Source organism: Columba livia, chromosome 11, assembly GCF_036013475.1.
Source record: "Columba livia isolate bColLiv1 breed racing homer chromosome 11, bColLiv1.pat.W.v2, whole genome shotgun sequence".
In the NCBI taxonomy this organism is placed as follows: domain Eukaryota; kingdom Metazoa; phylum Chordata; class Aves; order Columbiformes; family Columbidae; genus Columba; species Columba livia.
In genome coordinates, this window is record NC_088612.1 from 21236434 (window position 1) to 21250816 (window position 14383).

The following is a 14383-nucleotide window of genomic DNA, read 5'->3' on the forward strand; positions in this document are numbered from 1 at the left end:
GCGGCGGCCACGGCGGCCCGAGGGAAGAACGAGGCCCAGGCCGGCACCGTGGATGCGTTTATTGGCGATACTTCGAAGTAAACATCAGAGCAAAGGCACAGACGCCGCTGCGGGGTAAATAGAGACGTGACGGCTCGGGAGCGGCCCCTGCGGCCTGCCCTGCGCGCTCGGGCAGGCCTGGGCCGCCCGCAGGTATCAAAAGTACAAAGAGTCCAAAGTGTTCGTATCAAAACACGTCGAGGAGGTGAGCGGGCCGAATGCGACAAGATAAATAGTTCTTAAATTAGTTAAACATCGTCATAGTAAACAATAACGAGCAGGGTTCTGGCTCAACGTAATAAAAATAATGGCGGAGGAGATAATTATATTACACAAAGCAGGAGTGAGACGGGGGAGTGAGCGAGGAAAGAGTCAGTGTGACCACACGGAAAGAAACGGCTCCCAGGGCAGGAGTCACGCTGAGCCGCGCGGGAGAGCTGACGGAACCAGCGCCAGAGCGTGCGGTGGGCACCAGAGCGTGCGGTGGACATCAGAGTTTGTGATGGACACGAGCTCCTGAGAAACCAGAGCATGTGATGGACACCAGAGCGTGTGATGGACACCAGAGCTTGTGATGGACATCAGAGCTTGTGATGGGCACCAGAGCTCCTGAGACACCAGAGCATGTGATGGACACCAGAGCGTGTGATGGACACGAGCTCCTGAGACACCAGAGCATGTGATGGACACCAGAGCGTGTGATGGACACCAGAGCTTGTGATGGACATCAGAGCTTGTGATGGGCACCAGAGCTCCTGAGACACCAGAGCTTGTGATGGACAGCAGAGCATGTGATGGACACAGGCTCCTGAGACCAGAGCATGTGATGGACACCAGAGCGTGAGATGGACACCAGAGCGTGCAATGGGCACCAGAGCTTGTGACGGACACGAGCTCCTGAGACACCAGAGCGTGTGATGGACACGAGCTCCTGAGACACCAGACCTTGTGATGGACACCAGAGCATGCAATGGACACCAGAGTATGTGATGGGCACCAGAGCTTGTGACGGACACGAGCTCCTGAGACACCAGAGCGTGTGATGGACAGCAGAGCTTGTGATGGACACCAGAGCGTGTGATGGACACGAGCTCCTGAGACACCAGAGCTTGTGATGGACAGCAGAGCTCCTGAGACACCAGAGCTCCTGACCAAATGCCCTTGTGATGGACACCAGAGTTCCCGACAGACACCGGAGCTCCCAACGGAACAAGCAGCCTCGTGATGGACACCAGAGCTCCTGAGAGACCAGAGCTCCCAAGAGACCAGAGTTCCTGACCAAATGCCGTCATGATGGGCACCAGAGCTCCTGAGAGACCAGGGCTCCCAACTAAACACCCTCGCGATCAACACCAGAGCTTGCAATGGACACCAGAGCTCCTGACCAAACACCCTCGTGATGGACACCAGAGCTCCTGACAGACAGTGGAGCTCCTGATGGAACTAATGCTCTTGTGATGGACACCAGAGGTCCCAACCAAATGCCCTTGTGATGGACACCGGAGCTCCCGCCAGACGCCAGCCCTGGTGACGGAACTCCAGCCCTCACGGTGCTGCAGGATGGCAGCTCCCGCCATGCTCTCAGCGGCCACGCTCCCCTCCTCACCACAGCAGCTCAATACCCATCCGCCGGGGAGCTCTGACACCGGCCGACACGGTCAGTGATGGTTTGGCTCCAGCCAGCACCACGGATGGGACGGGAGATGTTTTCCCCTTCCGGGGATGGTGCCAACCTGCCCCCCGGCTCTGCCCACCCCGGGACGGCGTCCAGCAGCACAGCCCCACCGACACGCGGCTTTGAGCTGTGCTCACCTGAGAGGATGGGGGCTACAAAATGCTCTTTCAGGATGATTCATGTCCAAGATATTTCATTAAATTGCCTTTTGGAGAACAAGGTGGTTATTTGGGCAATTAAACAAAAATGAGCACAGCTCGCAGCTCGAACCCATCCCGTGTCACGCAGGAGCCCCCGGATGGGCCAGCACGGTCCAGACAAGCGAGTTTTGCTGAGACGGTGTCACGAGTGAAAATGAATAAAACAAAGACAGGATGGGAAGAGAGGAAAGCCATAAACAGGAGAAAGAAAGCGAGACGGGGAAGGCGAGGCCGGGCCCCGGGCAGGGCTGAGGCGGCGCGCGGAGGAACAGAGCTCGTCCGAGGGGAACGGCAGCTGCAGAAAGTGCTCCTCCATCCTCAGGAGCTGCACGAGCTCCAGCGAGGATTCTCGCCCTGCTTTCCCTTTTCACCTCTCTGGGCTGGCAGAGAGGTAGCGCTTAGGATGCAATGGCAGGGTTTGGTTGGCTTGGTTTTGTTTTTTCCTTTTTTAAATTTCCCTTACAAATAGAAGTTAACGGAAGGCTGTGTCCACCCCAAGAAATCAACAGAATATTTCAAAGATTCGCCCCATCCCCACCCCGTCTTTTGAGTAAAAACCCCCCAACAAAACCCCCCCGACCAACCAAAAGGGGTTCTTTTTTGTTTTTAAGTCTTAAGAGACTTCAAATGATTGTTCTGCGAGGTGCTGTTGGGCCCCTCCACGCCGCACGTCTGACTGTGCTCACAAAGAGCTGAGTCACTTTTGCACTCTTTGCATTTCGGGTTTTCTTCTTCCGCCGTAGTGTTCGTCTCGCCATTGTACCCCTTGTGTCCGTTCTCACCCCTCTCCCTTTGTAACTTCTGCCTTTCGTCTTCCTCCTCCTCTTCATCCTCCTCCTCCTCCTCCTCCTCATCTTTTACTTTATGCACGATGAAGAGGTGTCTGTTGAGGGAGATGTGCGAGGTGTAGCACAAGCCACAGAACAAGCACTGGTAGGTGGAGCTGTCTGTCTTGTGCCGCGGGATGTGTTCCTGAAACTCGGCGCTGACGTCGGTGGCAAAGCCGCATTTCGCGCATTTCCAGTGCGCTTTCAGTTTTTTGGCCGGCGGCGCGTCCGAACCCGCAACAGTCTGTGCCTGACCCAGCTCGTCCGCTGCCGTCTTCTTTGGAGATTTTGCCTTAAAAAAAACAAGATTCAAAAGTTACTTTATCGTTTGAGCCCATGGGAGAGTCGGTGCTAAATTCCACACCCTAAGGGTGAATACACGTTGGTTTGTTGACACAAACTACACAAAGAGACTCCAGATTCCCTTACGGCATAAACGGGGGAGTCAGTCTGGGCTGCGATCCCTCAGTGCCAGGGTACAGCTGAATGATAAATTGTGGTGATAACGAAACCTCACATCTATTTTTTAAGTAAATGGAGCGATGAAGCGCAATCGGCCAGTCCTCCAAACCAACTCAAAAGCAGCCAAACAGTTATGTTTGCTGAAAAATGTGCTACTTAGGAGGAATGTGGTTCTTGTAGGTAATGGATCTAATAAGTATTTTAAAACAGAAATCTTTGGTAACTAGCAGAAAAATACATGGGAGAAACAGGAAAACTGTACCAGGCTCATGAACTGAGTGGCCGCAAAACAAGGGTAAAACCAAACCTACGTTAGACCTGGTTACAAAGCAGACTGAGAAAAGGCCGGTAAAATATCAGGCTGCACGTTCAAGAATGTCTTGAAAAATGCAAAAGGCGTTGCCCTGGTACTGCTGCAGCTTCAGCTGCACTTTCGGTTCTGGCCCTAACGCTGCCAGAGAGAAGCAACGTGGATGGAACTGAGAAGAGGGGAAGGATCTGCCAGGGCTCGTCGTGACACCCCCAGGGAACAGCTACTTGCCAGGTACGGTTATTTTGCAATGAAAATATATCAGTTACTTCTGCTGTGTCTCTCTCTGGAACTTTTGCTTTGGCCATCTGGGATAAGTCCGGGTTTTTGATGCCGTGCATGAGGCTGATGTGATTCTCCAGCATGAACGGCTGAGGAAAGGTCTGATGTTCATCTGTGCAGTACCTGGGAAATACAAAAAGGAAAAGGAATTGTTAAAGCCCAGCTGTTCATTTCCATCCAAACAACAATTTGTTACGTGCCAAACCAACGGGCGTCGCTGGGGACGGACACTGGTGAGTGATGTACTGTTAGATGACCAAAATGTGCAGCAAATCATCATTTTAATAGTAAAATATTACCCCTGAGAGAAATCTAGAACCGCTCAGAGATTATGGATGAATAAGAATGAAAGCAAGGCACGTCTTATTGTACTACAGTGCTCAGTTTTAATAAATACGGGGCCTAGAGGAGATCAGGCCCGCTGTAACACATGCTATGCAAGCACAAGATAAATAATCACGATGGGAAAAGCACAGGGGAAAACCACTCTTTGATGAGAGACCTACACGGAGATGGACCCCATGGCTCATCCAACACCGAGGAGCCTGCAGCACGAGGCCACGTGTATCATAACAGACTCAAAATCCTTACTAAACTGCTGAACTTCCAACTTTAATACAATAATCTATGCAGAGGCCCTCACAACGCATCATTTATACGTAATTATTCATGGTCAGACTAGGTAGGACTCAAGAGCCGCCAGAGAGCACGGTCCATGTTTCAAAAGACATGAAGGGGACGTGCCAGCTGTCAACCTTCTCTTCCGATGACCGACGTCTACTGGAAATAAATGCCAGGTCTTGCGGAGACGTAACCCCCCGTGTGTGGCACGGTGAGGTACACAGAGGTCTCTGTGAGCAACGTGGAAACCCAAAATTGCCTTTGGGTGACATGGGACGGTCCAGCAGCTCCGTGTCGACCCCAGCGATGAGGCTTCTCTGAGACACACAAATGGCAGCTGAAATGTGGGATGAAAAGCAGCCAAGAGGAGTCGAAGCGTCTCTGGGCAACAAAGACTCCGTTTGAAAGGAGGGAAGAAGATTCCTATTGATCTTCCAGTAACGAGATGGAAATTAAGCAACAGTCGGTAACGATGTAAAAATGTAGATGTGCTCATTGAATACTTCTGGTTTTGAACAGGAGCCTCTTAGATGATGAATCAATATTTAATCGTGATGGAATTTTTCTAACTCGTGGAGGAAAGATGAGAGGTTATTAAGTGGTATTTATCAAAAATAAACATGTTGAAAATCAGGCGTGCCAGGCAGTTTGTACTTAAGGCTTGGGAAATAAAAGCGAGTCCTCATCACAATGCATTATGAAAGAAAACACACAAAACATAAGACTATTTTGCAATTTGTCCTAATTTAGAATTCTTTTCATGTGAGCAGGCGAAGACGCTTTCCTAACCTGAATTTCTTCAGTGAGAAGCTTGGCAGGGGGTGTTCAAGCAAGACCATCATCCCGCTCCCTCCCTACACATTTAGCAGAAGGCAGAGAAGGGGAAATCACAGCTTGAAATGGTAGAAGCCAGAGGGAGGTCACCTACAAGACAGCGTCCTGGAGTCACAAAAATACTCAGTTGTCAGAAAAATGGCAGATTTTCCTCCCAACTCACTTGGAAATCCAGGAGAAGAGGGTGAGACAGAGTTAAAGCGTCAAAACCCCTGAAAGAAATAACAGGTGAGACTGATACAAACTGCCTGGTGGGATGAAAAAAAGAGACCAGCAACTGAGGGAAAAGAAAAGGAGCAGCGGAGATGTGATGAGCACAGAAAGGAGCCGAGATGTTCAGAGGGATGGGAGGAGAAGGGAGGCTTTAGAGCTGAGCTCAGCACTCTCTAGAACTACCTGAAGGGCAGTTCTAGAAATACTACTAGAACTAGAACTAGAACTAGAATTGGTCTCTTCTCCCAGGCATCAGCAATAGGACAAGGGGCCATGGGCTTCAACTCTGCCAGGGGAAATTGAGGCTGGAGATGAGAAAGCAATTCTTTGCAGAGAGAGTGGTCAGGCATTGGAATGGCTGCCCAGGGAGGTGCTGGACTCACCGGCCCTGGAGGTTTGTAAATTGAGATTGGACATGGCACTTAGTGCCATGATCTAGTGAACGGACTGGAGTTGGACCAAGGGTTGGACTGGATGATCTCTGAGGACTTTTCCAACCCAGTCCATTCCGTGATTTGCGAGCAATGGTCACAGAGATTTTTAGAATGTCAGAGAGAAGACCTTGGATCCAAATAAACAGCAGCTGTTGGAGACACTGGGATGAGTATTTCAAGGAAGAAGAGCGCTGTGATTTCAGGAGTGATTAAAGAGGGCGTAACCGCTGCCCAATTAAGACTTCATCAACAGATTTCGAGAAGGAGCAACTGCAAGCTTGAGAACTGAACACAACCCTAATTCACTTGAATTTCTAGCAGGGTCTTCTCTGCTGTAAGCATCAACCACGGACCTGTGGGTGAAGCTGGGAATCCACAACTGTGTGTTCTAAAAAATCATAGATAAACTGGACCCTGGGGCCTGCACAAGCTGGTGAGTCCTCGGGTGTTTCTATAGAAATCCCTCTTGCCAGCGAGGCCTTGTGTTCATTTTGATTCTGATACGCTCCACCTTGAAAACAACTGGTTCAGAGAGACTGGATTTATACAAATCACGTGCACGTAACTCCAAAGACCAACACCCACCAACTTAAAACAGAATGAAGCATCCTGGGAGTCAACATTTCGTCCTCTCTAGAGATTCCACAGCAGAGCTCGGATACAAGAAATTTAAAGTTTAGACACCCTGGCCAAAAAATGCGTCAGGAATGCATTCCTGTCATGCCCCAGTGCTGATGCCAATACTTTATCCATTTACTAAAAGCTATTGTGGCTCACATGGCAATGCAAAGAAATAAAGTACACAAGGGTTGCACTCTTCAGGACAGGCTTTTAGTAACTTAAGTGCAGCGAAGTGAGAGCACGCTCCTCAGAAACACTTGCATTAAACCAAAATTTGAGTTAAACGAAAAAATATCCCCCAACATACAGCCCTACAAACTTCCAACACAAATGTGCTGTAATTCTGTCTCAGAATGAGGTGGGAAAACAAGTCTGCACGGTCACCTTTTGTACCATCTTTTCATGGGGAAGCTACAAGAGTGATGCATCACTACACCAACCACAAAGCAGCAAAGATTGGCCCAATATTCTATGGGCTGTTCCGCAAGGGTGCGTGACATAAATCTCATTTGCACCTGTGGATCTCAAATTAAACCTTTCCCTAAGCTTCCAAAGTCAAAAGCAAGGACTTATTGTAGCCACCAGGTCTCTCACGTTTAACATCTCGTTCTCCCTCAGTACCTTACAGGCTGGAGTGGACAGGAGCAGAGAGGATCTGTTACAAAGCGCTTCCAAAATCGAAGGATTAGCCTGTCCTTGAAAACAAAGTGGTGTTTGGTACGTACCAGCAAGTATAAACTTTCTTTGCTGTGTCGTGATTATTGCGGATGTGTCTGCGCAGGCTGTTGGAGGCGTTAAACGAGCGTTCGCACTGTCGACAGGGATATCTCTTCATAGACTGGCAGGAGAACACAAAGATCCTTTAATAACAGGGAGACGGATTCTAACGTTCCCATGCTCTTCATCTCAACCTCACCTCTCAGGTGCAAAAAAACCCACTGAGAATTTTGGGGTCCCACTTAGACTCAGCCCAACATTTGGCTAATAGCAGCACTGGTCTTATAAAAACCAGGACTAGTTAAAGTATATTATTTTTTCGGTTTGTTTTTAATAGGAATTGCATTAGCTGCTTGACCTGTGGGTTCATTTCCCCACAGGCCCCTCTGCAGAATTAATTCACCCCGGTGTGAAGTACAAGCCAAACTACCTGTTTCTCTCCTCATAATTCAGCACAATAAAAGGCTGAGATGTTAAAAAGCATCACGCAGTCCCACTTGTCATCCACGTCCGACATCCACGTCCCCCTACGCAGCTCTGCCCCATAACCAGCCTCCTCCTTTTCCTGCCGCCCTTCGTATAACCTCCGTGCATTCCATTTAAAATCTTCTGGGATTTGTTTAATGAATACATATATGTACTGAACTTACTTATTTAGCACATTTCCTGCTTCTATAGAACTCAAATGGGAAAATCCAGCATTCCCTCACCCCTGCCCCCATCTTCTCTCGATACTTAGCGAGTGGGACAATCCAGCTCTGCCCAATCAAGCTGGAAGGAATCAAAGACCACGATCCAGATTTCCACAGCCTCTGCCCATGGGACTCGAGAAGGGCGACTCAGTGTATCAAACAAGAAGTCCTGATGCCAAAGGACTAAGAAATCTGGCTGTGCGCATCACCTTGGCCTGTGTTCCGCCAGCGAGCAAGGATTCGCTTGACAGAAGTAGGTCAACGCAACGCAAAGCAACAAAATTGAGATGTACAGTTCTTAGATCGGTCGCTCTGTGCACCGCATGAGTCTTTCGCCCTTCCCTAGTTAGGTGCAGCAATATCTACCAAACAATAAAACATCAGTCGAGGAACCGTATGTCCTTCTGTAACTTTGAGTGCAGGTAGTTGAGATCAGACTGTTGAACTGGCAACTGGAAAGACACGACTTTCCATCCACTCACCCGATGAGCCGAAGAGGAAGCCTGAGATGAGACGCAGTGCAAGAAGGAACAGCAAAGAGGATGAGGTGCGCAGGTTTAGAGCATGCGAGCAAGGACAGAACATGTGCTTATAACAGGCTACATCATTTTGGTTTTGTTCAGGCCCTGAGCTCACTCCTCAGTGAGCCGGTGATCAGATTCTCATCTTCTTTTTGCCCCAAATATTAACGATTATCCAACTCTTTTGCTAAAACTAACTTGTTACCCAGTCAAAGCTTTTCACCCGAGACCTTACCCTTCCGTGGTTTCTCTTCATGTGGGACACGTAGGTTTCCCGATCGGGGATCCACTGGGAACATTCCTTGCAAATCCAACCAGTTCTTCTCAATCTGGACTTGGATTCGGGGTTGTGTCCTTCCAGCCTCATGTCCTTCCTCGGCACAGGGGGGTGGGAAGTCCCGTTGGCGACCGACAGCTCCTTTGGTGGGGTATGAACCTGGTTCCTTGACGCCTTCTCAGATTTCTGGCGGAAATTGGAGAGCTCCTCAGGATTTTGGGGGACTCCGTGAACACCCTGGATAACAATAATAATAGAATCACACATAATATTTACATGTAATTCATATGACACAGCTTTATTTATCAATTACTAACATCTATTATTTAAATACATACTTCAAGCCCCCCACCCCTCAAAACAATGAGCTGATGTCTTGCCCCCGCAGGTTTTCCCATCTCCCCTTGATGCGCTTTCCCCAAGAAACATGAAGCTTCTATTTATGTTTCCTGCATGACAGTAGCAGCTCCTTGGTGCTGCCTGTTTAACATTTTGGAGGAGCTCTGAGAGCTCCGGTTCAACGGGGAAGATGTCATGGGAGAGAAATGTTAATTGTCATGATTTCAAGAGCCCAAGCTCTAAAAACACAGAGTTTGGTGAGCTCTGAATGAAACGATTGCTGTTATCTCAGGGGCTCCAAAGCTGCTTCACCTTTGCTCAAGGGACGGCAAGAGACAACCTCTTGGCTTCTCCAACTCTATGTTCTTCAATTCCACACCGTCTATTGCTATTTACATTTTCTGAGTTCAAAACTTGGCTCCTGACAAATACCAGTGAGCGTAAAGCCAGAAACCAGCCTTATAAGGAATATGTCTCCAGGCTCTTTGGTTGTTCAACAGGCTAAAATCCAAAGTCCCCCCCAAAAAGTTATTTTAACAAAGAAAATTGAACATAAGGAAAATAATCCATAAACTAAGAGCTGTGGGAAAGCAAAAGCAAGCAAAACAGCAACATACCAAAGAAACCTCAAGAAACTACCCTAGGGACACCACCAGTGCATGCACAGAAAAGGATAATTTAGAGGTTTAATTGTGCGCAATAATTAATAATGGGTAAAGTCTCAACACACGAAGGCCCCGGGCCTTGGGTAGCCTTTCTGTGGGTTACACACCAACCAAGCTCGAAAACACGAGGTCCCGTCCGAGCAGCCCATGCGCTCTGCACCTGACGGGCCGGTGTCCGCGGCTCCGTCGCAGCATCGCCGGCTGCCGAGGGCGACACGAACGCCGCGTCTTCTGTGCACAGCCCGCGTCAGAACGCGTTACTCCAGCTCTCCTCTTCTTACACCGCGTCAGAACGCGTTACTCCAGCTCTCCCCTTCTTACACCGCGTCAGAACGCGTTACTCCAGCTCTCCCCTGCTTACACCAGGTCAGAACGCGTTACTCCAGCTCTCCCCTGCTTACACCGCGTCAGAACGCGTTACTCCAGCTCTCCCCTGCTTACACCGCGTCAGAACGCGTTACTCCAGCTCTCCCCTGCTTACACCAGGTCAGAACGCGTTACTCCAGCTCTCCCCTTCTTACACCGCGTCAGAACGCGTTACTCCAGCTCTCCCCTTCTTACACCGCGTCAGAACGCGTTACTCCAGCTCTCCCCTTCTTACACCGCATCAGAACGCGTTACTCCAGCTCTCCTCTTCTTACACCGCGTCAGAACGCGTTACTCCAGCTCTCATCTTCTTACACCGCGTCAGAACGCGTTACTCCAGCTCTCCCCTTCTTACACCGCGTCAGAACGCGTTACTCCAGCTCTCCCCTTCTTACACCGCATCAGAACGCGTTACTCCAGCTCTCCCCTTCTTACACCGCATCAGAACGCGTTACTCCAGCTCTCCTCTTCTTACACCGCGTCAGAACACATTACTCCAGCTCTCCCCTTCTTACACCGCGGGGAGTTGGGGAAAAAAGGAGCGTAGAAAAATGAACCGACTTCTCCGCAGAATCAATAACAGGAACCAGACCTTCTAACTCCTACTCTTATGTTTTAACTAAACGAGAAGATGGGAAGGCATGTGGTTTCTTTATTTTGCACGTCAGACAGCACCTTCTATAACCTCTATATTGCAGAAAGGAGCAGGACCTGATAGGAGATGAGAGAGGTGCAATAATGAGTGCAAAAATTAGTGCAGTTCCTACCCTGGCACATCTGCTTCAGTTACCATCTCAAAGACCCGTTGATGGCCCAATACAGCCAAAATACACAAAATCCAGAAGTTTTGTAGTGGAGATGTCAGGGCGCTGGGGCACAAACTGCTCCCTGAGGCTGGGAGCTGGAAATGAGCTGCAGCCAGTTGTGTATCTCAACTCAAGCCTTGTCTTTGAGCATGGGGGTTGAATTCCGATTTGAGGCTCCCAGCCTTAATCTCAGCTCGATTTTCCAAGCTATAGTGCAGCAAGATGAGCGATCATCAACTTCACAGGAGCACTTCGCATTTTCATGCATTACCACACCAAAGCATTTCCAGATTTGCAAGCTAAAGGGCAGTAAGACTTTGCAAGCTCTTGCTTTAGAACACCACCAAGAACCGTTCCGAGAGGACTTCCACGGTAGAGTTGTTAGATGTTGTACATAGAACATACTGACTGAGAGAGAGACAAGTGCGGCGCTCGCACATTGACGGGATAATCAGACCTGCAAGTCCTCACACGCATCCAGCTAAAAACCACCACTAAATGGGCAATAACCGGCTTTTCATGTGTCTAAAAGAGCGATTTTTGCAGTGCCGATTGCAATATGAGCTGTTGCTGAGGGCGGAGAATACTTCTCCGTGTTTCCCAGTCAAAGATCAATCTCCCGCCCTGGTTTAATCAGACCCTTGGGTTTAATATAGAACAGCTAAAAATCAAAAAGATTTACTCCTTGTCGTAATGTAAAATTACATATAGATGAGCGTAACCACCTGCATTACTACCAACTAACACAAAACACTCCACTGATGTTTCCAGATAATACTGGAAACCACTGTAATCCATTTTTCTACTAACGTGTTGCTCAAGAACCTTCCACTTCTTCAACCCATTTCCTCACGCAGCTGATGCAAACTGTGAGCTCCAAAAATAGGAGCTTGTACCAACAAGCGGCGGGAGTTACGTACCTTAACGTGCTGCATTAGCTGCTGTTTCTGCATATAGACCAGCTGACACTGCGGGCACTTAAACACCCCTACTAACAACTTGCTGGTGTTCTGCTCGAAGTGCTCTTGGAGCAGCTTCTTCTTGTTAAAGACCGTCTCGCAAGAGCATTTGTAGATCACCCTGGAATGATTCAAAACAAGGGAAACTCAGTCTCTCTGTGTTACGTCAAGAAGACAGCAGAAAAAGTTACCTCGGGAATTTCGGGAGGGCTGTGCTCTCCTCGTGTTGTCAACATGCACCCAAGGACAGCTGAACCACCAGCGCAACTGGGAAGAACAACAGAACGCCTCAGGGACATACCACAGCTTTCTAAAAATAAGTTTACTTCTATGCATATGCTTAACTACCTACGTGTGCGTGTCGCTAAGCGCGGACAGATGGGAGCAAACTCGAAGTATCTTTACTTTCCATCCCAACCTTCCCCCCGTTCCTCCCTTAACACACATATTTTCAGCACTAGATCAAACCTTGGAGGGGAAAGCGAAGGGTGGAAAAAACAGGAGGTTCCTCTCTAGTGATTTTTGGGAGTAACGCTCTGCAAGTGCCAGAGGCTGCGGTTACCCTGGAACCATCTGCCAAGAGGTGCCAGGGTGGGCACTGCTGGACAAAGAGGCGACTATTAAGAACCTTTTAGGGATCTGCTTTTTAGCGATCTGCTCTGGTGACCCTGCTTTAGCAGGTGGGTTGGACTGGATGATCTCCAGAGGTTCCTTCCAACCCCAACCGTTCTGTGATTCTGTGAAGAGCTGAATAGCTCTTCCCTGCCCAAACTCTTCTCCTCCTACCCAGAAGACCATGTTCATAGCAAGCAAAGGACGCTGTGGCTCGGAATGGACCCCCAGCAGACAGATCTTCTCATAGGAGGAATGAAACCAAAACCAGAAAAAGATACATACTCAATATATTAATCAATGATTTGGGCGAGGGAATAGAGTGACTGTCAGCAAGTCTGTTGGTGACACGGAGCTGGGAGGAGTGGCTGATACTGGAAGCTGTGCTGCCATCAGAGACCTGGACAGGCTGGAGAGCTGGGCGGGGAAACATTTAATGAAATAGAACAAGGGCAAGTGTAGAGTCTTGAATCTGGGCAGGAACAACCCCAGGTTCCAGTGTAAGTTGGGGAATGACCTATTAGAGAGCAGTGTAGGGGAAAGGGACCTGGGGGTCCTGGGGACAGCAGGGTGACCATGAGCCAGCACTGGCCCCTTGTGGCCAGGAAGCCAATGGTACCTGGGGTGGGTTAGAAGGGGGTGGTCAGTAGGTCAGAGAGGTTCTCCTGCCCCTCTGCTCTGCCCTGGGGAGACCACACCTGGAATATTGTGTCCAGCTGTGGCCCCTCAGTTCCAGCAGGACAGGGAACTGCTGGAGAGAGTCCAGCGCAGCCACCAAGATGCTGAAGGGAGTGGAGCATCTCCCGTGTGAGGAAAGGCTGAGGGAGCTGGGGCTCTGGAGCTGGACAAGAGGACACTGAGGGGGGACTCATTCCTGGGGATCAATATGGAAAGGGGGAGTGTCAGGAGGATGGAGCCAGGCTCTTCTGGTGACAACCAGTGACAGGACAAGGGGCAATGGGTGCAAACTGGAACACAGGAGGTTCCACTGAAATCTGAGAAGAAACTTGTTGGGGGTGAGGGTGGCAGAGCCTGGCCCAGGCTGCCCAGGGGGTTGTGGAGTCTCCTTCTGTGCAGACATTCCAACCCGCCTGGACACCTTCCTGTGTAACCTCATCTGGGTGTTCCTGCTCCATGGGGGGATTGCACTGGATGAGCTTTCCAGGGCCCTTCCAACCCCTCACATTCTGTGGTTCTGTGAAAATCGTGAGGGAAAGGGGGAATCCTGGAGCTACCCAGCAAAAAAGAAGAAAATCGAAAGCCACAGTACTTACTGAGTAGTCTTGTGAGGCTCTGCCGGGTGCTGGCTGCTCATGTGGGCCGTGGTGCTGTCGGCCGACTTGAAGGCCATGGGGCAGAAGGAACACTTGTGGAAGACTTCGCAGTGCTTCTCGTGGATGTGGACTTTGAGCAGGGCGAGGGTCATGAAGACGACTCCGCAATGGATGCACCTGGGGACGCAGCAAGAAAGAGGCCGAGTTACAAAGGTGAGCACCAGGTGGGAACTCTTTAGTGTCTTCAGTAGCAACGTGGAAGAGTGAAGGGGGGACACAATACAGGAATTCACAAACTGGGCAGATCCCAGAACGAGATGGCAGCGCCGAGCAAACAAGATCTACAAAAGAAGCCTTCCAAGATTAAAACAACCCAGAAAGAAGAAAGGAAGAGGCGGTTCAACAAAATGCCATCTGTGAAAGCCAATTCCACCACAGGTACAAGTGAAGAACTAAAGTAAAAGATTTTGTTGAGATCTCTGCGTAGCAATAAGGAGCAGAAATGCCAGTTGGTCACCAGTACAAAACAAACAGGAAATCTTCAGTTACCCTCTACTATTGCTTCTCATACTCCACTAAGCCCTAGAAAATAACAACAGCGACAGCAAAGATACTCAAAACAGCAACAGAATCACCC

General features: G+C 49.4%; 1 protein-coding gene across 5 annotated transcripts in view; it reads right to left on the minus strand.

The window, feature by feature from the left end:
• Positions 1-44: 44 nt before the first annotated feature.
• The window catches only part of ZNF592 (zinc finger protein 592), a 44801-nt gene continuing 30462 nt past the window's right edge, over positions 45-14383 (minus strand). For 3 of the 5 annotated variants that reach the window (XM_065077192.1, XM_065077194.1, XM_005509245.3), the window contains 6 exons: positions 13747-13923; positions 11822-11981; positions 8684-8962; positions 7244-7356; positions 3783-3918; positions 45-3033 (listed from right to left, as the gene is read on the minus strand). In XM_065077192.1, coding sequence (XP_064933264.1) covers positions 2521-3033; positions 3783-3918; positions 7244-7356; positions 8684-8962; positions 11822-11981; positions 13747-13923 — 1378 coding nt within the window. In that variant the 3' untranslated portion in view covers positions 45-2520. The other 2 variants (XM_065077196.1, XM_065077195.1) reach the window with 2 other exon arrangements.